The 25,874-nt window shown below is 39.6% G+C and overlaps 1 protein-coding gene across 1 annotated transcript in view; it reads right to left on the bottom strand.

Moving 5' to 3' along the window:
* FRMPD2 (FERM and PDZ domain containing 2) overlaps positions 1-25,586 on the bottom strand; it is a 65,925-nt gene extending 40,339 nt beyond the window's left edge. Inside the window, exons 1-14 of the mRNA XM_010563523.1 lie at positions 25,463-25,586; positions 21,626-21,783; positions 20,648-20,713; positions 19,241-19,430; positions 18,240-18,362; positions 16,304-16,435; positions 8,175-8,305; positions 7,619-7,690; positions 6,770-6,944; positions 5,849-5,999; positions 5,614-5,752; positions 4,562-4,714; positions 2,137-2,322; positions 1,085-1,241 (exon numbers count right to left, since the gene is read on the bottom strand). Of these exons, the coding sequence (XP_010561825.1) occupies positions 1,085-1,241; positions 2,137-2,322; positions 4,562-4,714; positions 5,614-5,752; positions 5,849-5,999; positions 6,770-6,944; positions 7,619-7,690; positions 8,175-8,305; positions 16,304-16,435; positions 18,240-18,362; positions 19,241-19,430; positions 20,648-20,713; positions 21,626-21,783; positions 25,463-25,586 (1,957 nt within the window). The remainder of the gene's footprint in view (positions 1-1,084; positions 1,242-2,136; positions 2,323-4,561; positions 4,715-5,613; positions 5,753-5,848; positions 6,000-6,769; positions 6,945-7,618; positions 7,691-8,174; positions 8,306-16,303; positions 16,436-18,239; positions 18,363-19,240; positions 19,431-20,647; positions 20,714-21,625; positions 21,784-25,462) is intronic.
* Positions 25,587-25,874: the final 288 nt, after the last annotated feature.

Genomic DNA, 25,874 nt, shown 5'->3' with positions numbered 1-25,874 from the left:
GCCACAAAAGGTACCTTGAACCTAAATGTCATCCTAGCACCTTTTTCCATGTAACAAATTTGTGCCAGTGGAATTTCACCTTTCATGAAATAATTTTAGTGGGAAAGAAGCAATATATCAATCATCCCGTTATATCCTATGATATAATTTGTTGCCAACACGCTAACAGTTTTACTAGAGAAAGGAGTATCCCAGCAGATAAGGCATGACACTTGATTCTCCTGCTATGACTTACTGGGTCAAATACTCAGTGGTTGTAAGTGGTCATGATTCTGTTCAAGGCGATGGATGAGCTAGTAAAAACTCATGTTGCTCCACTGAAGTCAAGAGTGATGACAGTCATCAGCTTAGGCTGTTATTTCTAATGTGCCTCATTTTCCCCATAATGATCCTCACCTATCTTTACAGAGCATGCTGAGAACTGTGGGTGAGAAGTGCTATGTAACTGCCCTGGGTTGAGCAGAACCTTGTCTTAGAAACTATGGAAAATCTGAAGTCTAAGGAGGTATTCATTGTATCTTCCACAGACATGGCAAAGTCTAAGATGACAGCAGCTAGCGGCTACATAGTTGAGTGGGTATGACTGATGTGCCTTTGGTTTAGTGGTTTTGTCTTGGGACTGAACTGTAGGGTTGAACCCCTGTCTTATGCAAAGATAACCAGTTAACTAAATTCAGCTCCAGCATATCTGGGCACTACTGTAGTTACTCTTTGTGTGGAACATTTCTCAGGTTACATTTGGGATAAGTCTGATACATTTCTTCAGAATTCTCAGCAGACTTGCTGAAGGGAAGTCTAAGCATGGGGTTTTTTTTAAATCTGAGTTTAGCTACACAGTTGTTATCATCAGAGAACCCCTTTCCACCCCCTGCACGTGCCTACTTACATACACATGCTAAATTAGACTTACACACCTCTAACTTCCAGTGAAGTAGGAGATGTTATTTTCTAGTCTGCAAATGAGGAACTGAAGCACAGTGAAACTGATGTGGCAGGTTCTGAGTCTCAGCTTCACTGAATGCACCTTTCCTAAAACCTAACCTTGTCCTATGGCCTGAACAACAAAAGTGCATTTATACCTCACCTGGTGAAGTTTGCCGAAGTTGCCTAGAATTCATCTGTGCATTGAATTTGTGCTGGGCAGAGCAGAGGTCCAGTAGATATTTACATGTCTTTGCTGTATCAGTAATGAAGGTGTGTTTCTTGCCACTGAAGCTGCTTTCAATCATGAATTTTTTTCTCTAAAGGGAAAAAAAAACCACAGCATGCTTCATATGTCAGCCATTACACTGAGGCACTGAAAGTTCATTTGTTTAATCTTGTTGGTTTGTCCAGTTGTACTTATGCCTGGCTGCATGCCTTCTGAGTGCAGTAAATGCCTATCTTAAATTCAACAGTTGTTAGTGAGGTGTCTGCCATTGGGATCATAACTGCCCTATGTCAAAAGTCAAGAGCCTTTGGACATTGACTGCATTGAGAGCAGGTTGATAGAACTGGCAAAATCTGGCCCTACACATGTTAAAAGTATTAAACCAATTTAATGTGAAAATGAAAACATCTTCAAGGGGCAGAAGGGCCATTTTGGGAGAGCAAACAGACTGGGAAATGTCTGATGCAGGTTGACACCTACACTGTATGATGGTAGATTGATATACCTCTGATGGCAGGATACCATTTAAAAGGGGTCACAGTCTTGTCACCAATACTGGTTTGTTAACACACATCAATATACTAAGAGATGAGGATGGGAATAATGAGATCTGGAAAGAGGGAGACATGATCCCATGACCTAATGTGGGTAGGAAAACAAAAGAAAAGTTGAGAGAGGAATGGATATGGAATATGCCATAAAGAGGTTTGACATAGCCTCTGTAATAGTCAACACCAGATTATTCAGTTTTATAGTAATTTGACTCCAGCCTTGGCAAAAAACCTCCAGAACTAAACCTCACTAAGAACTGAGTATCTTGGTATCCACATCCAGATCCAGCCTTGATTTTAGACTGTTTTTGAAAAGGACTTGTCTGTGCAGAATGAGTCTAATTCTGGCTCTGAATGCAATAGATTTATCAAAGTACAGGCAGAAGGGGAGTAAAGTAGTAGAGTGGAGAAGAGATTCACTTGGTTCCAACTCACATGAGCTGAAATTCTCTCTGTTTCACGCCACTGGAATCTCAAACTGGCAATTCTTGTGTGATTTTTGACCTCATACACAATGATGCCTTTGGCACAAATTCCCAGGATGATGTCCCCTCCTGCTCCTTTCTTCTCTTGGGACACACGGTAGAATAACACTCCATATTCAGGAAGTTGCTGAGTCACCTTGTAGAGAAAAAGTGCATTTACCATGCATTATTCAAAAAGAGCATAGGAAGAAAAGGTAGGTAGATGGGGGAGGAAATGGTTTTGAGTCTACTGAATATTCTTTCACTCTGTCAAGAAAGCTTTGAAAACCCTTACCAAATTTTCATACCTACTGCCTCACAGAATCATCACCTTACTTTGGTGTGTCATAGAGCCATACATGCATTAATTTCCCATATGTAAAGTTGAAATAACACTTTCCCACATACCTCATTTGAGGAGGTAGGAGGATTATGTAGCTTTCTGCACAATAATCTAAACATTACAGTGGCACTGAGGTACTCAACAGTACTGCTACCTGGCACTTGTGTGCATTTCTGAATAGAAATCCATGCTGGATTAATGCTCCTTTACTACTGTTAAACCTTGTTTCTTTCCATTTTCTTTTCTGTGTCTTTGTTTCCTTTGTTTCAAACCCAGAAAACACGAGGTACAGCAAATATGATGATCTTAGTAAAACTGCTAATACTTTGGTGCCAGGGCTACTCTGACATTGTTATGGGCTTGTGTGGTTTCTTTTCTACAATAGTGATGACCAATTGGAAATATTACCTGCAGTGACACCACAGCTCCCAGCCTGCAATGAACTCACTCAGGTACATACACCCGTTCCTTCATGGCTATCATCTTTTAAGAACAGACATTATAAATTCCCATTGCCAAGAATCTTAAGTTACAGGGTTTGCTAAATTGCACCTCAGAGTCTCTCACCTAAATATAGTGGTGACTTTTGAGGGAATTTCACTGTCCCAGAATTCCCTTCAGTGTCAGACTTTATAGTAACAGATCTTCAGTGTCTCTTCGTTCTTGCACAGTGCTCATTGCTGGGTGAAAAGTTAAATAGGATTATACTTCAAAGGACTGAGGAGCCAGCTTCTGCCCCTGCCATCTAACTGTGCAGAGGATACTGAGAAACTCACCCAGAGGTTCTGGGTGTTGTTGCTTGTCTTTCTACCTCCTGCACTTGGCCGCAAAATGTTAAAATATGACTCAAACGCTTTACAGAACTATGGAATATGAGGAGGGGTTTCTGTCCTCTTTTGTGATCTGCAGATCAATATAAGTTTATTCTAAAACTTTTTTTTCCTTGGGAAGCTAATGTAGAATCCCCAAATGACTTTTCAAACATGAATGGAGATTTTCAGTGACCAAAATAAAACACTTTAAGAAGATCTGTTTTTCAGAAAGTATCCAGAGCACAAATGTTCAGGTCCTGAAAACTGGGGCATCTATAATCACTAGCTGAATCTGGGTTTTAATTTTTAATCCCTTTCAGATTTGGAATTTGCATGTTCTTGCCATGGGGGCTATCTTTCTCACTTTGTATGATGTGTTGGCTCCTTCTACAGATTTATTCATTGAAACAGATACTAACAAAGCTGCTTTTCGTCATTGGATTTGCCATGCATGATGGGACTGTCATTAAGGCTAAGCTTCAATCTATTTCTTCAATTCCACTGACGGTGTTAGATGAGGAACTAACATAATTAAACAGCAGCTGAACTAAAATGATGCTATAAATAAAAGCATGTGGCACTGCAGCAAAATGGCTAGTGATATTTATCCATTATCTAATGCCTGGTATTTTTCATTTGATGGAAAGCAGAGAAGTTTGGGGGAGAAGGAGAAATTAGGGGAAAGAAAAAAAATAAATTCCACATCATCATGACACTCTAGAGCCCTAGAGAAAGTGTCATGTGAAAAAAATATATCAGATAACTCCTTCCTCACTTCCAGGGTTCACAGGTACTTTTAAACAAATAATGACTACATGTTTAGAAACTGGCTGAACAGATGCTGTAGTTTCAGAAATCAAGAAAGTGCTTATTCCTATGTTTTATAATAATCTCTAATACATTCAATAGGTGTATTTATAATCACCTGGAACCCAGCCATGTTGGTAACATGCTAAAAATTTGCATCAACCCTTAAGAAGTTGAAAATACCCTGAAAAGTGCATTAACCCTTTATAAACTATCAGTAAAAGGAAACTTACCATGTAAATGTGGTGTAAGTTATTTAGAGTGACAGTATCTATAGCAGAATGAAATTCTGAGGTTTTTGTTGACTATTCAAATTTGTTCACCATATTTAAAATCCACTGTATCAGACAAGAGGGAAATAATAGACAATGGTAAATGGAGAGAGGCTTTCTATCTCAAAATAAATAAATAATGTTTGGGCTATGGCAAGTTACCTTTAAAAATTCTAGTTCAGCTTCATCCTCAAACAGGGAACGATTCATACGATGTAATTTAGCAAGCTCTCGCTGTACATACGTGAGGGTCATTTTCTCTATTCGGCTTGCTGGAATGTAGTCTTCAACACGAAAATAGCTCTTTCCGTGCATCTTTAGGAGAAAAAAATTGAAAAAACAAGAGAGGAGCCTTTTGTTCTTTCTTGACTTTTCTTATTTGGTGCATTTCCATTTTCAGGGTGACCCATATGCTGAAGTCACCCTGTTGCCATTTCCTAAAAGAAGATGGGGAAGAGCAGGTAGTGTCCTGACAGCCAAATGTGCTTCTTGCACCTGTGCTCAGCCAAGTGCTCAAAGCACACACTACTTCTCTGTGCAGAGGGGAGAAAAGAGCTGGGCCTACAGGCATTCCTGAAGTCTTACACATAGAGCTGACAGCTACAGCTGCATCAGTACAACCTACATTGGGGGCCCAGTGCCAGGATGGATCCGACCAGGTGGATCAGACTACTCAGAGTTCAATTGATGGAGCTACACTTATATAACTGAATATATGGCAAAGAGCATAAATGGGTATTTTCTGTACACTTCAAAACTAGGGTAACTAGTTCAGCTATATCATCAGCAACCATCCTGTCTTTGCAGCTTGTGGATCTGAGCCTACACGCAAAATAGCTGTGAATTCTGGAGTGTGTATTTATTTTTCTCTTCCATGTTTTCTAATCTCTTTAAGGCCCTCTGCATATCCAAGCTCTGCCTATGTTGGAAATTTTCTACAGATTTTCTGGAGTTTCTGGGCTGTGTTATCAATTATGAAAGACCAAGAGTCTTTCATCACTCTGCCATATTTCCTGCCAAATTCATCTGGCTTATTACTACTCATTAATCAGGCAAATTTTGTAATTTTTTAAATTATAACTGAAATGTGATTACCGAAGCACTTAGCTGAAATTATGTGCTATTCACATTTCTTTATTAAACTCTGTGACAAACAAAAGCTGCAAAAGCTGTTGAGAGAGACCTCTGAGAAATATTGTATTATTTATCCACACCTCAGAAACATAATTGCCAAACTCTGCCTGTAAAGCCAAAGCGCCGAGTTTCAGGGCAGTCTCATCATTGCAATATAATCGCTCCTCCAAAATATCTTTACGAAGCTGCAGGTAAAACTGATGCCTTGTCAAGCCATGCCTGGAACACAAAAGGGTTTAGGAACACAGGAGGAGCCTTGAACAGTCACCCTAAATGCTACTGTTTTTCCTGCTGTCAGCAGAACCATGTACTTACTGGATAACATTAAAGTGGTTGACAAAGAATTTTATCCTTAGAAAGAGTGTGAAATTAATGATGGAGGTTTTCTTCTTGGGTTGGTCATTCCAGCCATCTGGGGCTACTTTGTAGAGTTTGGTCTCCTCATCCAAAAAGAAGAATTCTTTACCTGAAATGAGAATTTGTGGTTCTGTGATAAGTCTGGAGATAGTTCAGTGGCTCAAAGCTCTGCTGTCTTCATTCAATGCATCACTAGCCATAAAAAATAAAATGGATCATGGATGTCAGTTGAGATCTACTTCTCTGTGTCATGGTTTAACGTATTGCTTCTTTGATGGAGAACTTAGGATAATACTTAGTGTGTAATTTAGGAGTACAATTGTTAGATGCTGGATTGGTGTGGTATCTATGGAATCCCTTAAGAATTGATGGGGCTTGCATTCTGCTCAGAATTCAGGTTCTGCACCCCATTGTAATCCTCACGCTCTACACACAAGGTATGCTTCTTCCTAGTGCCTCAGCCGTGCTTGCCATCAGAAATGGGCTAGGGAGATGTGGGTCTTGTAGACAAAATAGCTAAGCCTGTACTCCAACTTATATCTAGGAACAAAGGCAGTCAGCCTTCCTCAGTACAGTGCTTCCTGGAATTTCTGCTGGAGCTACATGGCTCAGTATTATTCCAGTGCAAGGCTGGGATACAGCCTTTTCTGCATAGGAATATCAGCCAGTAACAGTATGGCTGTGCTGAGGCACAGTCCTAGGGTAGATATGCTTTACATCAGCGCAGTACAGTTTAAACCAATGTACCTTACTTTTGCTTAAGCTTTGGCTGTGCTTTCCTCTCAGGATCTTAAAGGAGCTTACTGGAATTCATTAATAAATTGACTATGGAGGCACTGAGGGAGACAACTGTTATTGTAGTTAGCTGTGTCTCATTACCTTTCAGGTAAGCCAAGCCAAAGTAGAAATGTTCCACCAAGTTTGCATACGCCACCACGGTATTGAAAACATCTCTTGCCTTGGACTTGATGTCACATTGTACCTCAAGGCACTGCCCGTTGAGTAGAATCACATTGAGATCCCTTTGGGACAAATAGGATTTCCCTTTTTTAGTCTAAGAACATGTAAAAAAGAATGAAGAATGAGTGTCAAATCAAGCAATGCAAGTTCCACAGCATTTTATTACTGAGGCCACCAACTCTCCTGTCTCTGCATAACCTGATAGAATTGGTCACAAGACTATGCTGTTTCCTGCCTCCCTTCTCATAAATTAATATCCCAAACATTTCTAATTTTTAAAAAACCCCAGGGAATCCCAACAAAACAGCTGAGCATACTCAGACTCTACAATCACCAGGGTTATTCTAGATTTGAGGGTAATTCCAAATTTTCTTTGCCCTCATTTTTACTGCTGTATGCTGTCAGCCTTTTACCTTATCTTAATGAAAGGTAGAGGATGTACCTGCAAACTGGAGGAGTCCAAGACATTGGCACTAGATGTCACATTGCGTATGTGCTGTATAATCTTCATCTCAAAAGTCTTGTGCTAAAGTGAGCATTCTTAGCTGACAAGGATAAATTAAGCTATTTTCACACCAACAGAAATAACTACATAGGACTGAGAATTAAATGATCTCCTTTCAAGTCTCAATACCTCTGCAGGAACCCTAACTTAACCTGGGAGGAAGACATGGCAAGAATACTGGGTTGGGACTCAGATGCAGCTTACAAAGAGCCCCAACTAAAAGGTCACTAGATTAGTTCTAATTTCTATATGTTCATACTTACCACAATTGATCCAGGCAGCTGTAAGGTCACTGGTGGTTCACTAGACAAAATAATAAATTCTGGACCTGAAAACTGTAAGGAGGCAATTTAGAAATTTAATAAATGTCTCCTTAAAGTAATGAAGATCTCAAACACCAGTACCAATGAAACCCATTTCTGTTGATCTGTATGCTGTAGCTAATTGACTTCAGTGTCTAATAAGGTGCAAATGCTGACTGAAGACTTCTTTCTGTTTGGGGTCTCTCTTGTGTGGACTCTCTGGGGTCTAATTAGGGGTAAGCTCATGCTGAAGTCTTTTCTTCTGTAAAGGCACTTAACCAAGATCCATATCCTTTGCAAGGCACCTATTTTCATAACACTTACAGAAACTTAATTTCTTCTGAGACCTTTTCCCATTTGATTCCCAAATTACTATGAGGACAGTCACAGACATGTACACACATACATACACACCACTGTGATTTCATAAGCCTAGCTTCCATAGGGAACCAGACTAAAATGCAGAGCTGCTTTCTTCCCTGTAATGAAGGTTGACGGATATTTCTTATTAGCAGACATTGTATTCTTTTGCTTTAACTTCAACAAACTTTAACAACACAAGATGCTTTTCTTCTTGCTGAGCATCCACCTCAAAAAATTGTGCGTATTGTTGGGTTTTTTTTTCAGATTCACCTATGCTTTTAGATCCTTGAAGCAGACAGAAATAACTAAATGTTTGCAAGTGGTAAGATGTGGATCCTGCCAATCATTCTCCATGACTTAGTACCTTGACCCATTTAGATCTTTTTTTGAGAAAATTTATGGGTTTTTTCATAATACTAGTATTGTCCTGCCAACAGACAATGCAGTTTGGTATCACATATAAAGAGGGACTAGCACTTTGTTGTAATAGTTGCTGGACTCTTTCTGAGGAGCTTAATTATTATCCCAGCAAAAATCATATTAACAAAATTTAAAATTCAATTTATATATAAAAAGATAATTTTCTGAAGTATCTAACTGAAACTCTTGATTGAATTTCTGCAACTGGTCAGTCTTGAGCTTTGGAACTGGGAACAGGTAAAAGGACCCACCAGCCTGAAACCTGTCCCTTCTACTTCCACAACAGAAAGCTCCATGAGCAGCAGCATTGTGGAGTTTTCTGTGATTCAGTTATTTCTGGATTTTTGTGATCCAACTGCCAAAAAACCCATTATCCTTCCCATTTAAGAGAATCCTACAACAAATCAGCAACTAGAAATAGACCCTTAGGTGAACTATTGGTTTGGCACACTCGCTGCTAACCTATGCTTTCTGTCCAGGTATACACTGTAAAAAAAAAAATTAACTAAGTCCTTTGAGCACCGTTGACCAGCAAGTCTTTGGGTTCAGTGTCTCTGTAAATGTTTTTGCTGTTCTGAAACTCCTGACAAAGTGGTTGACGAAAACAGTCTATGTGGTGTTTGATGCTTGCAGAAATCACACATGTAGGTCAGAGAGGGTTTGGTTATAAGCTTTTGCTTAGTCTTTATGGACAAGAGCTTTCACTGCCTTCAGTTCTGAGTTTTCACACTGGATCATGCCTAATTTGGAGTCTGTCAATTTAGAATACTCATCTAATGAAATGACTCAGTAGCTAATACGCATGTCACTGGTGAATGACAACTGGATGCAAGGTTTCTCTTTAGTGACATTTACATTTTGAAATCAGCTTATATGTTTTTCATTAGTCACCTTTTCCTTCCTGTGGAACAAACATTTCTGTGATGCAGCAGCTGCTGTGTAGTCCTTTGTAGACACAGAGAAGGTGGAACCTAAACTTAGCAGGTTCTGTCTGCTGTTCTGAGTTCCACCGGGGATTTCTTCTACAGCGCTGACCGACCTTCAAAGAAAATGTCATGGTGAGCAATAGATATAACATGCAATCAAACCAACACAGACTCAAGGACAAAGAGCTTAAGGTACATTGACTGGCAGAATATTATGAAATCCAGGGCAATGTCAGTTATCAGTTATTATACGTTTCTTTACAGAAAAAGAAAAACAATTCAACAGGGATAATATTACTGAAGCCCTTTATAAATAAATCTAAACTCTGCTTTAATTCAATAACAGTCTTTTTTTTTTTTTTTTCATTTGGAGAGCCAGATCTAGCTGGTTTATGTCTGGTGAAGCCACCAGGCAAAGAATTTAGCCCCGTGCCTTTCTGGGAATTCTACAGGATGAAGTCAACTCCTCATTTCTTACTTTCTGAAGCAAAAAAGCATTTGTTGTTACATTATTCAGAATTTTCCAGGAATGGGAACTAAATTATTTGAATAATAATTCATTAGAATAAATTAATGTCTTAGGGAACTGAGGTAATTTTGAATTTAATTAAGAGAAAGATGTGTGAAATCTCAGATCAGAAAGCTCTCTTTATACTATACTTTTAACCCATAAAGTAAGGGTGTTTTCCACACAAGAAGAAACATGTATGCTTAGAATAAACTTAAAATATAATACATACTCTTATCAATGAGGAAAAAGTTATTATGTGGTACAGAAGGAAAGGTTTTGTTGAGGTGGATATTTGTTAATTACATTTTTAACAAATGCCAAAGTCACATGGAAGCTTTTTTGTTATCCCAAAGTTTTATCCTTTTCTTTTGCATCTTGCAGAGTTGCTTCAGGGAACTATTCAGGGAGTTTCAAAAGGTTTTTAACGAAGTTACTGGAGTAGTTGCTGATCTCTTCTCCTTGGTATCCAGTGACAGGACACGTGGGAATGGTTCAAAGCTGTGTTGGGGAGGTTCAGACTTGATATTAGGAAGCATTTCTTTACTGAGAGGGTGGCCAAAGACTGGAACAGTCTCCCTAGAGAGATGGTTGATGCCCCAAGCCTGTCAGTGTTTAAGAGGCATTTGGACATGCCCTTAATAACATGCTTTAACTTTTGGTCAGCCCTGAAGTAGTCAGGCAGTTGGACTAGATGAGTGTTGCAGGTCTCTTCCAACTGAACTATTCTGTTCTGTTCTGTTCTGTTTTATTTTATTCTATTCTATTGTATTCTATCCTAGTTTACATTCCTCTGTCCCTAAAGATATCTGGATATTTTTGTTTCTATCAATGCAGCCTCATAAAGATCAACATTTAACTAAGAAATATGCCTAAAAATTACCTGAAATGACTTTTGTGGATATAAAAATACTACTATCTCAAAACCCAAGATGCTGTATTAAGAAGACTTTCTTTTCCTGTGGAAAAGACTTCCTGTTATTAGTCCTGCGAGGTGAGAGATGTCAGACTTGACAGCTGTGTCTTCTTTATATGTAGGCCATAGCCCTGCATATACTGACAAGCTTAACTTTATGATATGTAAATTATGTCAGTTGGACTGCTTACAGAAGTGAGCATGATTATATTAGTAAGCTTTGTAGATAGTAAACCCGTCACTAAGTTTTGTGTTGGTTGTCCTCCTATATGGGAAATTGGTGGTTTCCAAAATAATTATTTCCGACTCCACGGTTTTCATGGTACTTATAATAGGATGGTAACCTTGGTAGAAATTCAGTTGCAGATGCTTACAACCAAAAGTGGGGTTTACAGTCCTGAAGTTCTATGGGAAACAGCTTGCTGGAAATCTGGAGAAGAGAGTTCATCTTTCAGTGAAGGAGGGGAATGGTTTCTTGGCAGCATGATTTTAGATCAAGGATATCAAGATGATACCCAGGTTGGTGGTCAGAGGTGTGGCAATTTTTCCAAAATACTCAGGAAATAAATATTCTGTTGCTGGTATCATTGCCAGGTGTGTGATGCATATATATATACACACGCATATATATGTATGTGTGTGTAGTTAGACAGGTAGACAGAGACTTCTTTCTTCACAAAAGCTGCCACTATCCTGCAACCTGTTTGTAGTTCTGTCTTACTGCAGGTTTAGAAGTGTACTGGGTTATATCACGTGGCTCAGATTATCATGGCTGATTTACCAGGAAGTTCAAACTGTTTACTTGGGATACATTTAATTGGAAGTTGATCTAAATGCAGCATTTCCTGTGGGCCTGAATTGCTCATGTCATGGTTAAAAGAAGAAACTCCTGTTTAACTGGGTCAAGAACTCAATTTAAATGGGATGTCTGTAGGGATTACATGGTGCTTAAGTATGGGATTCTGGTCCTTGTGGTGCCTAGAGGCTAACAGTACTTAGATCTCTTCTTCATTTGGAAACAGCCATGATTACAGCTCCACTATGCTAACACCCAGTCCAGAAAAATTTTGTTTGGCAGCAGTGGTGTTTCCCTAGCTTTGGAAAAGGAGTTAGTATCAGTTGTACAATTCTCAGCTTTCCTTGTCTATGTCTACAGGGCTGCTGTACGTGCCATGGCTGAAATAAGGCTAATCCTCATGACAGAGCAGAGGTCTTTACTGCTTGTGTTGTGTCCCTGGGTTACCTATGACTCTTCAGTAAAGTGGCAGTGCAAGGCTGGATATGGCCAACACAAGTGAGACAAATCAGCCTCTAAGAACTGAGATGGAAATGCAAATAATCGACTGAAAATGATGGATCATATACATGGTCTGTCATAACCACTCCAGAACACATCAGGCCTCTGCTAATGTGACAGCAAGGCCAGACCAGATCCAAAATCTGAATGTAGACAAATACAGACTCTGCAGAATGCATTGCCAGTGAAAGCAATGACTGTTCATACCTTCTGAACAGGTTTTTCCCTTCTACACTCTCTGTGGAGCTGCTTCCCAGTTGTTTCAGTCACAGCGAGCTATTGCTGCTTACCTGTCTGATTCTGATGGAGACACACTAGGGGCAGCTGTTCCAGGAGGCCAGTGACATCTGGCAGGACACAGTGGTAAAGAGTGAAGGTGGAAAACTTCAATGTGCTTGTTTTGTATGGATTGTTCAGGGGCCAACCTCCGTTTCACTAGAGTATTTGGACTGTTTCCCTTTGAGCCAAACCGAGCCTAGGTGCACTTTAATTCTACATAAACAGTATCTATTACCAAAACAGGTTCAGATGGCAATCCAGGCACTCTCTGATAATGACAGTGCCACACTAGGTGTCTGCTTCACTTGGCAATAAAACAGCTTCCATCTTTTAGGAATATGAGTTTTGATTACCTGTTTATGAAGAGCTTGTAGCTACTTTGTGTCCTTGACCCACTAAGGGTGGGGTCCCATGACCTGTGTGTTTGTGGAACTCTCCCTGAAATGAATAAAGGAAATTTCACAATTGAAGCAACTGTAGCAGCTCTCAGCATCAGATCTTGGGACAACTACAACAAGAAATTTAGATTGGCTACTCCCTCTCTTGTGTCCTTGCTTGGGCATGATAAATGGCTATTTGATAAGGCTAAGAGTATACCATGCCAGTAGTTTTCCCAGTTCTCTAGTTATTGTTACTTCCTCTTCATAACCCTTCACGTGAATGTAATTTGGAAAATAGCTGTGTAGTTACAATGGCTATTATTTCCATATGTATGGGAGTAATTTGTGAAACAGCTTTTGCTCTTCAGAAATTACCTCTAGTATTCTTTGTTCTTCTATTTCCAGGCATAAGATTGGGGGGGGGGAAGCCATGAAACTTCTCTGGCTTAATCAGAGTAGGATAAAAAAAATCACTGAAATTAAAACTGTTTGTAAATATTCCACTGGTTATTTGCTACATTGAATATATTGTGAATGTTTTTACAACATAAAAATCTGGTGGGAATATAGGATGGTTTGTGAGTCATCAGCAAATAAGATTTGTACAATTTTTCACCTTCAGTCATCTCTGCTGCTACAGAAATAATAGGCATTGCTTTGTCCAAATATATGAAGGCTGAAATTTAGAGATAGAACCAGAAAGGGTTATGCAATTTGTAGTTCCATAAACATTTCTTCTCAGAAATATTTTAAATCCTTTAGGGAAGGGTGGGAAGGTTAAATTTTTCTCCACTTGGATCATTTCATTGATCTTATTTGAAGAATTGCATATCAAACTATTACCTAGGCAGAATGATAAAGGTGATAAGCTGAACTATGTGGAAGCAATCATTTAGGTCAGCTTTTTCTCCAGATAAAATATCCACGAACTACAACCTGAGACCTCACTCTGAATTCCAACATGAAAACATGAAATTGAATTCTAGTGTACCAACCACCAACTGAAATTTTAAAACCTAAAAAATCTACAGTCACATTGCTAAAATATGCATAAACATATTTTTTCAAGCTGCAGATGGTAGTGAAAAATGTGAGATTTGAGATAAGCCAAATACTCAGGGCTAGTTACTAGAAATTCAGTCCTGTGTTCTGAAATGACATGCTTTTTAATGAGAAAGCCTTGCAAAATTCTCTGCTTACACTATAGGTTTCACATAATTGTATAAATATACTTGGACAAGCACAGAAAATTCCCCTTAGTTTTTCTGTGTCAGCTGTTATGGCAGTGGGACAAGTCGGCTAGTTTCAGTGCCCAGACTGCCATGCTTTGATCACAAATCCAACACATTCCTGATGTTTAAGCAACATGTGGCCTTCAAAGAAGTTGATCCTGTAGATGATTAATTTATTATATGTTAAATGAGCTTCTAAAGTACAGACTGGATAGAGATATTGATCTCCCTTGATAATGGTGTTCTACTAGATGGTAGTATTTCTTTTCAGAGAATGCATTTTTCTAATGCATTATCTCATGAAATAATGTCTGCAGCAAACAAGCTCTCACATTCTATGTTTTCTCCTGTATTTTTAGAGTATTGTCTTACAAAATGCTGTGTACGAACAGCTACCAATGTTTCAGTGGAGACTGAGACATGCACAAATTCACTGGAATGAGCCTTTGTCAAGTTTATGACCAAAATTTTTTTAAAAATTATTTACAAAATATGCTCCTGAGTTTAACTTCACTATGTGCCACTAGGTATGTGACTGATATCTATGTGTCACATAGGGAGCAGCTGCAATCTCAGGTTTTTATTGCTGCTGATATTGATTGCAAGTCTGGAGCTTCAGAAAAGCGCCTTTCAGGAGTAGAGTATCAACAGCAGTTGTATGAGAAACCTTGCCTTCCTCATCTTTGGGGCTAAGGCTTGGGGCTGAGAGGCTATTACATGTTTGGTTTTTTTTCCCAGGATACATTCGCTTTCTCTCTGTGAATTATCTCTTGGCAGACTTGTGATAATGCAGTGGGCACCCTTTTTTTTTTTTGCCACTCTTCCTAGGGAAATTAGTCCCTTGAGATCATGTTCTATGCCTTTTATTTTTGCCTAGTAAATTTTCAACCTTTCAAATTTGGAAGAGTGTGGATAATATGTTCCTATGAATTTCATGACAGTCAGCAGCTGGATATCATAAACCCAAATTAATGCTCCCCAGTGAAAAGAAGCAAGGACTACTCAGCAGTTTTCTGTTATTTATGGCATCAGTGATCTAACCAGTTGGTGTGCATACCTTGTTGCATCCTAACTGATGTAGTGGACACTAGGGTTATTGCCTTAGGGAAGAAATTTCTGGGATAAAAAACCCACACATGCTTACAGAGCACATTTGAATCCATGCCATGGGAGGACCTAGTACTTCATTTCTCATTGAGGCTTATAGAGGGAGGAAGTAAACTCTGAAGTACAGAAGTAAACTTCCACCTCTGGGTCTGGAAGCTCAGGAGAAGTGCCCCAGGCAGGATGGAAAAAAACAGTTGAAAGCAGATGGGAGGGTGGGTAACTGTGGAATGGAGAATAGAAATGAGCAGGAGTCTGAGAATGAGGAGCTGGCATGGTAAGCTTGTTTTTTTAGGAGATGTTGATGACATTTGGCAACAGGAACTTTTTGCTCTTAGGCAGTGTGAATGTCCTGCCTAGGTGTCCCTAGCTCAGATTCCAGTTTAAACGTGAAGATACATATGCACAGCAGTACTCCCCTTCCTGCTGAATTCCCATCTTTGCTTCATAGTATCCCCCTACACTGTGATTTAAGTGGCTTGGGAGGGACCCTGACTGATGTCTACCAGAGTGTCTTCACTGAATCAGTCCTCTCCCAAACAGTTTCTTTCATGCTGTTCCTGCCATAGAAGGATTGAAAGTGGAGCTAAAATTCCAACTCCGGTGTCTGCAGACAAAGTAAATCAGAAGAGCAGCATTGCAACCTGGAATTTAGCACAATGACAGCAACACACTGAGCAGGAAATGCACAATGGTTTTAGGACAAAAATGAAAAGAAAACAAAGGGTTGTTTGGTTGTTGTTTTCCTCTACATTTTAGAATTAGTCCCTTTGGTTTTGAATGGGCTCGAAGAAACATGAATCCCCACCATTCAAGTCTTAGGTATTATTCATAGATTCAACTGATTTCAGTGCTGTCATATTGACATTGCCTATCATATGCATCTGTGGGGTAGCTCCGCTGTTTCTCATCTGTTTCAAGACCCCATGTGCTAGAAACATGCTGTCAGGCTTTGTCTGTGATCTGCTGAACAGCTTCACCTGGCAAAAGGGGCATAAAGAAAGAAAGAGGTGATGCTGCTGCATGGTAACCAAGGAATATATAGCTTTACAGTAGGACACAAGTAAAAAGGAATCAAGTATAAAAGGATCTTTCTTCTCTGCAGCTTAGCACAACTATACCTCCCTAGTCATGTAACCAGAAGTGCATGGGAGCACCTATCACCTGACCTACATGGGTAGTCTCATAATTCATAAACATAATCTTTCAGGAAAATCTTACCTCTCCTGTGTCCTCTGTTAGACAGTATCAAAGACGTACTTTCAGAAATACTGTTAGAGTCACTGTAGTCCACAGAGAGTTGTCTGTAGTCTTCTGTTGACCGACTATAATTCATTAATCTGGACCCTTTGTCTGAAAACAGAAAGGAAACATATTGAATCACATACTTCAATTATAAATCATTGTATCTGCATGGTAACGTAAATACCATTTGGCTTGACTATTTTTTATATAGTCCATGTCTGTCTGTCTTCTAACCCTGACTTTGATTCCTTAAGGACCGAGGAAAGTTTGGTAACTTCATTCTATTAATTTCATAATCTTATTCTAACCCAAAATAGTTCTCATAGTTGTCCACAACCATTCCAAATAAACCAAATCTAATATATTAATTCTATTCTACATGTTTAACTGAAAGCTTGCAAAGTGCAGATAACCTGCAAAGTTCTCCTTCCTTATATTCTGAGGCCCAAAACCTTCAGCTGTAAAGTATTCTTTCTGTGTGCAGGGTGGACAGCACCCAACCACAATCCACTGCTAGAGTCAGCTGCAGAAATTCCATTAAGGGGTTATCCTAAGTCATTAGGAAGTACATATTTCTGTTGCACCCTAACTTTACTTTGGTTGCATTGCCTCTTGTCTTTTTCCAGAGGCTTTGAAGGTGATCATTTTTAATTTAAAAAAAAAGGAAAGAAATGAAATTCTGCCTTGAAAATTGTGGCTCACATGTTCTTAATGTAATCAACACCCTGTTTCACTGAAGTCCTTCAGCAAGTGTAAGCCATGTGACCTGAATCCCTAGAAAACAGAGAGATCACCTCACATACATAATCACTAGATCCAGTAGAAGGGAAATGGCAGGAATTTGCGGCTAATAGGGGGTTGAAGATGGGACCATCCCTTTTGGCAGCAGCATAGTTTTCACCAGCTTATGCAAGTGTGAATCTATAAGCTCAGTTTTTGAGTGAGTGAGCCAATACAATTTGAGGGGTGTTTTGTCTGTATGTTTTCAAAAGAATCTCCTTTTCTTATGACCAGTAATACCTAATAGAAATATTCCACAGGTATTTAAGCGTGTGTTTAATTCTAGCTGAAGTTAATGGAACGTATATGTGATTTGCTGAATAGGAATTGGATTGTTCATATGCCTAATGTTAAGCATATTCAAAAAAACCCTGCATAGCTTGGGCCAAACTTCCCCTTGCCCCAAAATCAGAGATTTCTGTTGAAGTGAACAGTACAATAAAAAGACTAGAAAAAAGAACTATCTGAACCTGAAGTCCACACTTACTTACAGTCAGAGAATTACTCTGAGAGATAATAAAATCTTGATCTTAGTTAAATGAAATGTGGAATTAGTGTATGCTGGTTTATTTATATAGTGAGCAGGATTTGGCCTTGTGTCTTGAAATCACTCCAGCAATCCATGTGTGAATTTATAAAACATCTCTTGAATAGAAAAACAGAACTAAAATAAAAAAGAAACCACAAATCTTTGCTTGAGCAATCAAATAGGAAGGATGAATATATATTCCTTAATGGCAAGAGGATAACTTCACAGAATCCCACTCTTTACCTTCAAAAATCCACTGGAGTATACAAAGTACAAAAGCAGTTTTGAAAGTTTTTTGGGGTTTTTTATGCACAGGTTTTATGCAAAGTGGTTGAAGAGTCAAATCTGTGCAAGCTGATTTGTTATCATTGCTTCACAGCCCTCAGACTACTGTCCTTTGAGGAAATAAGGAACAGAAACCTTGCTGACTTGCCTGAGTCTTTCCATTATGAGGTCATTTATATGTAAAGCAGTAAATATCCTATCCAACACTACATGTAATCACTACAGCATGAAATTAAACAATTCACCTGGCTTGGGAAAGACTCAGAAAAGGCTGGCTGTATCCTTATGAGGTAGTTCAGATTTTAAGTCTTTCTTTACCTTGGTGAAAATTCATCTGGGAGGACAGCGGTGAGGTGTCCGATATTTTCTCATGCAGTCTTTTCCTTATCACATGACTTCTGTTAAGCTGAGAGGCTGTGCTGTCTTCAGTGACTACTCGCTCTGCCTAGAAGACAGTAGTACTGCAAGTCAATGTCATATGATACGTGGACTTCAGACTCTCATGCTGAAGTGATCCTTGCCCTCTGCTTGTCAGAGGCTGCTGATTTGCTTGGTATAAGCAACTTCATCTTCTCAGATTAACACAAAGCAGGATTGAGTTTTGATGGCTTCATGCTCTCATGCTAGCAGTGTTTAAGGGGGGACATTGTTACAGTGGGAAATAGAATAACAGAGGGTGCAAGGGAAAAGGTCATCTAAAAATGGTAAGGAATATTGGTTGAAAACAGAAAAAAAAGTATTTGCAGTGTGTTTTCTTCCAGTTTCATTCAGCTTGTCAACAAAAAATGTTTGTTGATATTTCAAATCTTGAAAAAGACTCAGGTGCTCATGTATTAAAGACTTCACGTGGTCAGGCTTGATTGCACAGCAAATGTTCAGTTCCACTCAAGGACAATGAATGAAATTCTCAATATGATGTAAATGTGATTTCTTTGAATTTCACAAAGAAAGTCTGAAACCAGAGTGGCAACGGGGAAATCTTTTCTTTTGTGTAAAGTCCATTCCTTTGGCCAATATGAAGTCTCTGTAAAGGTTACAATTTTCAGTATTAACCAAAGAAATGAAGATACTGTAAGCGCAAAAGCTGGGTTTGTATAATTTCCCAGAAGTGTAAGAGTGGTGTGAGAGATGGCTTCATTGCCTCATTTGCTTGTACACATGCCCACTCAATTTCCTGCTTAGAAGTCTAGAACCAAATCTCACTTCCTTAATTCATACAAGCATTAATTTCAGGCAATTGCTCACTTGTATCCCATGTTGCTGCTCCCCTCTCTCACCAAAGGAGATGATTAGAGTATGAAAGTAGTACCAAGTAGTACCTACCTCACTGACACTTCCCAGAGCAAACTGGACCATTTTCTTTATGTAGACATCTGCTGGTAAGGAAGCAGATTCCTTCTGATATGCCTCACATGCTTCCAGAATTGATTCAGGAGAAAGTCTTTTATGTGGCAGATCTTCACACAGTGTCAGCAAGAGCGTGTGTAGTTGGTCACTCAGCTGGAGAGACTGAGTCAAAATGGAGGTACTGTTAAATGACATCTCCCAGTGGTCTGAAATCCTGTATAAACTGGGACCAGGAATTTTTGTAAGCCTTTCACCCTGGGTGAGAAATGGGCACTGAATACCTTTAGACTTTAGGAAAATTCCAGACAGGCAGCATAACAGCACTAAATAGAGTCTCTAATGGGATCCAGGATAGCCTTGGAGGGAACTGGCCCTTAAAGGAGGGTCATCAGCCTGTATAGGGGCTTCTTGGTGACAGACAATGGCTCAATCTGCTCCACAGCTTTGCTAATTAGACTGTGAATCTTAAAGATTCATGCAAGTAAGACATGTGGCAGCATTAGCTTCAAAAAGGTGAGGAGTTATACCAGCCAAAACTGTTGCCATAGAGACCAGATACTTAAATTTTAGTCATTTAGCTTATAGAGCCTTTTCTCTTAGACCATGTATACCCACGAAAGGGGGGTTAAATCTACTAAAAGCTTGTGCTCTTCAAAAACATGCAATCAAAAGCATGGATATAGAAATGAAGCAAAATGTGTGCTACAAATCTTTGAAAGTATTCTGGGTAAGCAATAAATGCAAAATTTCAGCTAGCAGAGATGCTGGTAGAATTTGCTCAGAAATAAGGAGAGTAATTTAGTTTTATTCCAGCATCCCATTCTTTGAAAAAGCACATAAGTGTGCACAGCACCACGATCATGCCGACATGATGTTCTTCTTTTAGCCCTTTGTGTCTTAGACTCATAGAATCATACAATCATTTAGGTTGGAAAAGACCTTTAAGATCATCGAGTCCAACCATAAACGTAACACTGCCAAGTCCACCACTAAACCATGTCCCTAAGTGCCACATCTACACATCACGAATGGTGACTCAACCCCTTCCCTGGGCAGCCTGTTCCTTATTACAGTCTTGGATTAAATAATCTTCACTCTTAAAAGCAAGGTACAATTTATCTTAATGGGAACAATTCTGGGTTTTGAAGAAAAAGGAAAAAAAAAAAAAGGGGAAGTAAAGATGAGGCCTAACTAAATTCCTGATTTGGATGAACTTGTATTTTTGGTGAAGTCTTGACCTTGACACAAGCTTTCCAATTCTTTCTAGTGGTCCAAAACATAAAGCCCCTCTTACTGAGACTTCAGATTATGCCTCTCTGTCTTTGAACCTACCAATATAAGACAGAATGAAAGAAAAGAAAAATGTTTGTGTAACTGGCCTGGTTTGGAGGAACCTGGTAGTCTGCTGACCAATAGAGGGTCATTCCTAAGGAATACACCAACATCTGTCAAAACAGAAAAGGAAGCCCTTTATGAAGTCAACATTAAATATAGAAAAGCCTCATACTAGAGACACCATCTTTTTGTGTCTTTGGTCACAAAATGGCAGAAGCCAAACAGGTCACTAGACAAGAGGAAACATATATAAAAATACAATAGTGGCTCTTGGCTTATTGACTAGATGGCATGCAATGAGTATTGTTCAGCTTGAGGGGCCAAGCCAGACTGCCCTCTATCCAATGATGCCATGAGTAGGAAAAGAAATTTGAACTCCTTTCTTAGTTTTGAAGCTTTCCCATTGGCAATTAAAGGTCTCCCCTGCCTGTGGGACTGACTAGCAGTCACGTCCAGGAAGAGGATTACTGGAGTAAGGGCCATCTATTCCAAGGCTTCATATTTCTGCATAGCATCTAAGGGAAGTATGTACTGATGTGGTCCTGGTGGTATTTAAAACTTTTAGGTACCTGAGTGTTGTATCTTACTCTCTTGCCAGAGAGACTTATTTGGCAGGGAGAAGAAAAGTAAATTGTTAACAAAGCTGAACATATTTCTGATTTCCTGGGAGTGCTTCCACTCTGTGATTGTATAGATACTGCAGTTCTGCTGCTTCTGGGATTACAATTACCATATCTGGTCAAACACCATGTTCATAGAAATATTCTTCCTTTCTGTGGGCCTTTACAAAAATACATATTTGCAGACCTTGCGGACTGATGTTCAAAACTGATTTTGATGTTGACATGCATGCTCATCTAATGGCAAGCTGCAAGATACATGTAAATCTTTCTAACTGTAGCCTAATTTGTTTAGTGTTATTAGAAATGGAGTTTGACAGTAGATACATGATATGCTGCATTAAAACCCACAAGCTTGTCTTCATGAGGTACTGTCTAGATTTATTTTGTAATATATCTCACCTTTGTTAGTCCAATGTGCTGGTTTTTACTTTGCCTGTGGAGCAATTCTGGTGCACTGAAAGGGACAGCTTCCACCTGAGATGCATTGTTTTGGAAGGACAAATTTCCTTCAGCAGACAGTAGTACTGACCATGGACAAATCATACAGATGGCAGGGTCTGAAAAATGTTGAAGAAGATAATGGAGTTCTTAATGTTGAAATCACTGTGCTCAGAAAATCATATTGCTGGCATCTCACCAGCATAGCCAAACCCATCACAGAAGTTTCCTGGAGATGTACCCAGAAGTCAGTGGAATCATACTCATTTATGCCTGGCTGATTTTGTCAGCTGGAATTCAGTGATGGTTAAAGACTTGATTTCCCTCTCACAACATTTCACACATATAAACAATATATTGATTTCAGTGGATTTCTGAAGCCTAAGGAAAGGCAGCATTACATACCATGTGCAGATTCTGGAGATCTTGACATTTTTGGTAGATCTTTTTAAGCAGAACACAAGAGACCATCAGAAGAGTAGAACACTCCTTCCAATAAAGCATGAATACTTTGAAGCTGGCATTTGCAAAAGACCTTAAGTTAGCTTCCATTAGGTTACATGACCATGGTACAAATCTCTTCTCTGTGGCTCTGCATTTTAGTAACCTCTCTTTCTCTGTATTGTATCTAGCAAAGCCAAGTTACTTTGCCAGAAAGTCAGTGCCAGGAGTCAGTATCTTTTTATTTCCATTGTACAGATGAAGAAACTGATGCAGAGCCCAGCTTTGATGACTACACTGTGTCAGTCAACAGAAACTGAGGTAGCAGTAGAAACAAACTTCCCAAGTCCCAGTGCTATAACCTATGAAGCTTTTAAGTGGAAGCATCATTTCCAACTAACCTGAACTTTGGGTTTTTTTTTTTTACCAGAATGCAAATATGAAAACTATCCAAACTAAAACTTAGACTAGATTCTACCAGTAATGTGAACAGCCATGATATTTTAGCATTATTCACATTCAGTCTTGCCGTCTGAGTGTCAGTTCTGTTAAAAGAGAGGTGATATTTCAAACAAAATGATAAATGTAGACTCCTAAACCTGACAAGGTCCTGAGGACACTACTAGGCCTTAATGGCCCTGACCAGCTTCACTTGGGACCTACCCCCTACCTCTGGCCATAATCCCAGGCTCCAGTTAAGCTCAGCCTGGGGCCTTGAGTCCCTGCCTAATGTATGGTGTAGGAGTGCCTGTCTCCAGCTCAGCCACAGCCATGCCTTGCCTGACTGTGGACCTCATTGATCCTGACACGCAGACTGACTTCCCAGCCTGTCCTTAGACTTGCCTTGTCACTGTGGACTTGGCTGGGGATTGTTAGGCTGTCTGACCCTGGTTGCCCACACCAGACCTGATTCTGACGCAGCTTCCCAGCTTGACCTCAGACCTGCCTTGTCACCGCAAACTTGTGTGGTGGTCTGGATTCTCAGCTGTCAACCCCAGACCTGCCCTACTCGCCTTACTTGGGTACTGTGGGATAGGGCCCTGGCTGGCACAGCCCTTGCCCTGCCACCTTTGTAACCATGCTTGGATCTGGGCTCCCTGTCCCTTAGGGAACAGCTTGCCCTTGCTGTTCCCTGAAAAATTGTATTTGAAGGTATGTCAGTAATGGACTGGATTCTCCTTGTAAAGGGCTGGGTACTCTTAAAAAATACCACTGCAGAGATCCACTGAGGTCAGTCCCAGTGGTCCGAAGCAGGAGTGGAAGCATGAGGATGTGCAGTCTTCTGCAAACACACCGCACTTGCATACATACGTTAAGTGAATTTCACCAAAGACATCCAAGTGATTTCATTAAAATATTCATTAAAAAGACATGACAAAAAGCATCTAAGATCAATCTGTTTACTTTAGAAAGGGGAAAAGCTGCATTAACTATGGCAATATTTAGATATAGGGTTCCTGGAAATATAGGTAATTTAAAAAAAAGTAAGAAGTGTTGGCTGCTGAACCACTCTCTTCAGTCTAAACCATGAGAACAGAGACCATTCAGATCTTCATAGGAGAAGAGCTCAGAAACATGCCCTAAATGCTCTGGTATTTTAGCATTTAAAAATTATATATTAAAAAATGGCTACTTAGTTCTTATGCATGGTGACCTTTACCTCAGGAAAATGGATGGTAAAAATGGGTAAAATGTTAAGCTGGGAACTCATATACACCTAGGAGGTTGGTACAGCCAGAGGACCCAGAGAATCAGTACTCACTGGTATTTGCAACAGTTGTGGCGTTTACTTCTTTACAAAATTAAAGGTCTTAAAATTATCAGCTAGCCTTCTCTTTTGCTCCTTCTCCATTTTCTCTAGTATTGTGAGCAAATACAACTAGCACATGCTTGGAAATTTTTCTGGCTTAGAAACAGGTAGCCAGCTTGTACTTTAGCCTCAACAAGATTACCTGGCCTTCTGTAATGTTGGCCAGCCAATGAGTGAGCATACCTGCCTAACCAGTCAGTGCACAAAGACATTGGAAATATTGCTATAGCAAGTAGTGCTGACCATCACCAGTTCTAGCAGGATTTATTACATCAAGCACAGTGCAGCACAAACGCGGCAGTAATTAAGAGATGTGGAGCCAGAGATATGTCTTAGTCAACTGGGATGATGCTATGCAGAGGCAGTTCACCTTTGGTGCCCTCTAAGAAATGGGAGCACTGGGGATTCAGCTTCAGCATGAGTCCAACTTGGCATCACTTCCGGACTTGAGTCTCTAAAGACATGTTTGAGCAGCCTTGCACTTGACCTATAGATCAGCTTGGTCCTACATCCCTACTTCCTCTTGTTTTACTCTTCATCTTCTGATCATAATACTGTAAATTTATCTCATGCAGCATAGGGAATATAGGCTGATTATCTCAATTCAACAGACATCCAACAAGTCTTGTCTTTTTTTTTTTTCCTCTTTTTAAACAAGAGATCGGGAGAACGTTGTGTCAGCTTAGTGTCTGGCACTGAGTTAATTAAGCTGAGCTGAATCTATCCAGGTGGGTATATCTATGCTGCACTCCTTTGCACATTCCTGGTGCCTGTCTTGTCTGAGCTGTTCTATCCTCTTGTTACACTAGATAATAGAGAACTGATGGTATAGTCAACCTGCTATAGTGTTCCAGTCCATTAAAAACTAGTTGGTAGTAAAAGTTCACCCCTCCAGCTATAGGAGGTTATATATCAATTGTTTTCAGTATTTTGTATTTTGATTCTACATGCTCATGAGGTAAGAACACATCTCATCCATTGTCCCCTCAAAAGGAATATCTGTTGTCATAAACAGTTCTCAAAATGTGACAGGTTGCTCAGCTGTGCTCTGTTGTACAGCTGGCCTGCTTGGCAAGCATTCATCATGATGACTTGCCTAGCCATTATGATAAGTCACATTATTATCATCCAGGATAAAAGTCTCTCACTAGCTGAATGAGGAGCCATGTGGATTTGCCTGTCCTGCACTGTCAGTACATGAAGGACATGATCCTAGCTGGCACTGCACTTTCTGTGTGTATGTTATTCAGACTTTAGGAAGGACTCTTCTGTCCTGTTACACCATTTATAGTTGTACTTAGATGAATTAATATCTGATGTGTAATTTGGAAAAAAAAAAAGCCCTCTGTGAAGATCTCTTATGTAGGCAGAGCAGTCTGCATGTAATCCCAGCAGCACTGAAAGATTTCTCATTTTTATTAGCAATATGCTATTATTGCCATTAGTGCTTTTTGTCTCAAAAAAACCCCAAACCCTCAAAAGAGCTAAAATAACTCAAGATTTAATTTCCAACCGTAAGGACTATAAGAAGATACTTTTCACCTCACCTTTGTGAAGGTCCTCCAGAAGCTGCACTGTGGCCAGGTACAATAGTGCCCATATTTCTTCTTCCTCCAGAGGGCTTCCTTTTGCCCACAGGACCTCGGCCAGTGTCACACAAGAACTGCTCATGCCTGCTGCAGTAGAAACCAGATTTTGGACACTCTAAAGTAGACTGAATTGCTCAAAGCAAGCCATACTGATTACAATTGTACCCTTCTCTCACAATAAGAAATATTTTATGAACCACCCTGCTTCTTTGTTCACAAAAGGTAGGTATCATTCATCCCTATCTTAATCTGAGTAAGAGTAAATAAAGGGGACTGAACTAAGCGACTTCCTGTAATATTTTTGAGCCCTTTTTCTCATCTTTAGAAACCAATCACAAGATTCTGTGGGGCAAATAGTTTTTACTCAGGA

Source organism: Haliaeetus leucocephalus, unplaced genomic scaffold (genome assembly GCF_000737465.1).
Source record: "Haliaeetus leucocephalus isolate CR32 unplaced genomic scaffold, Haliaeetus_leucocephalus-4.0 Scaffold168, whole genome shotgun sequence".
In the NCBI taxonomy this organism is placed as follows: domain Eukaryota; kingdom Metazoa; phylum Chordata; class Aves; order Accipitriformes; family Accipitridae; genus Haliaeetus; species Haliaeetus leucocephalus.
This window is presented reverse-complemented; position numbering and strand designations above follow the sequence as displayed.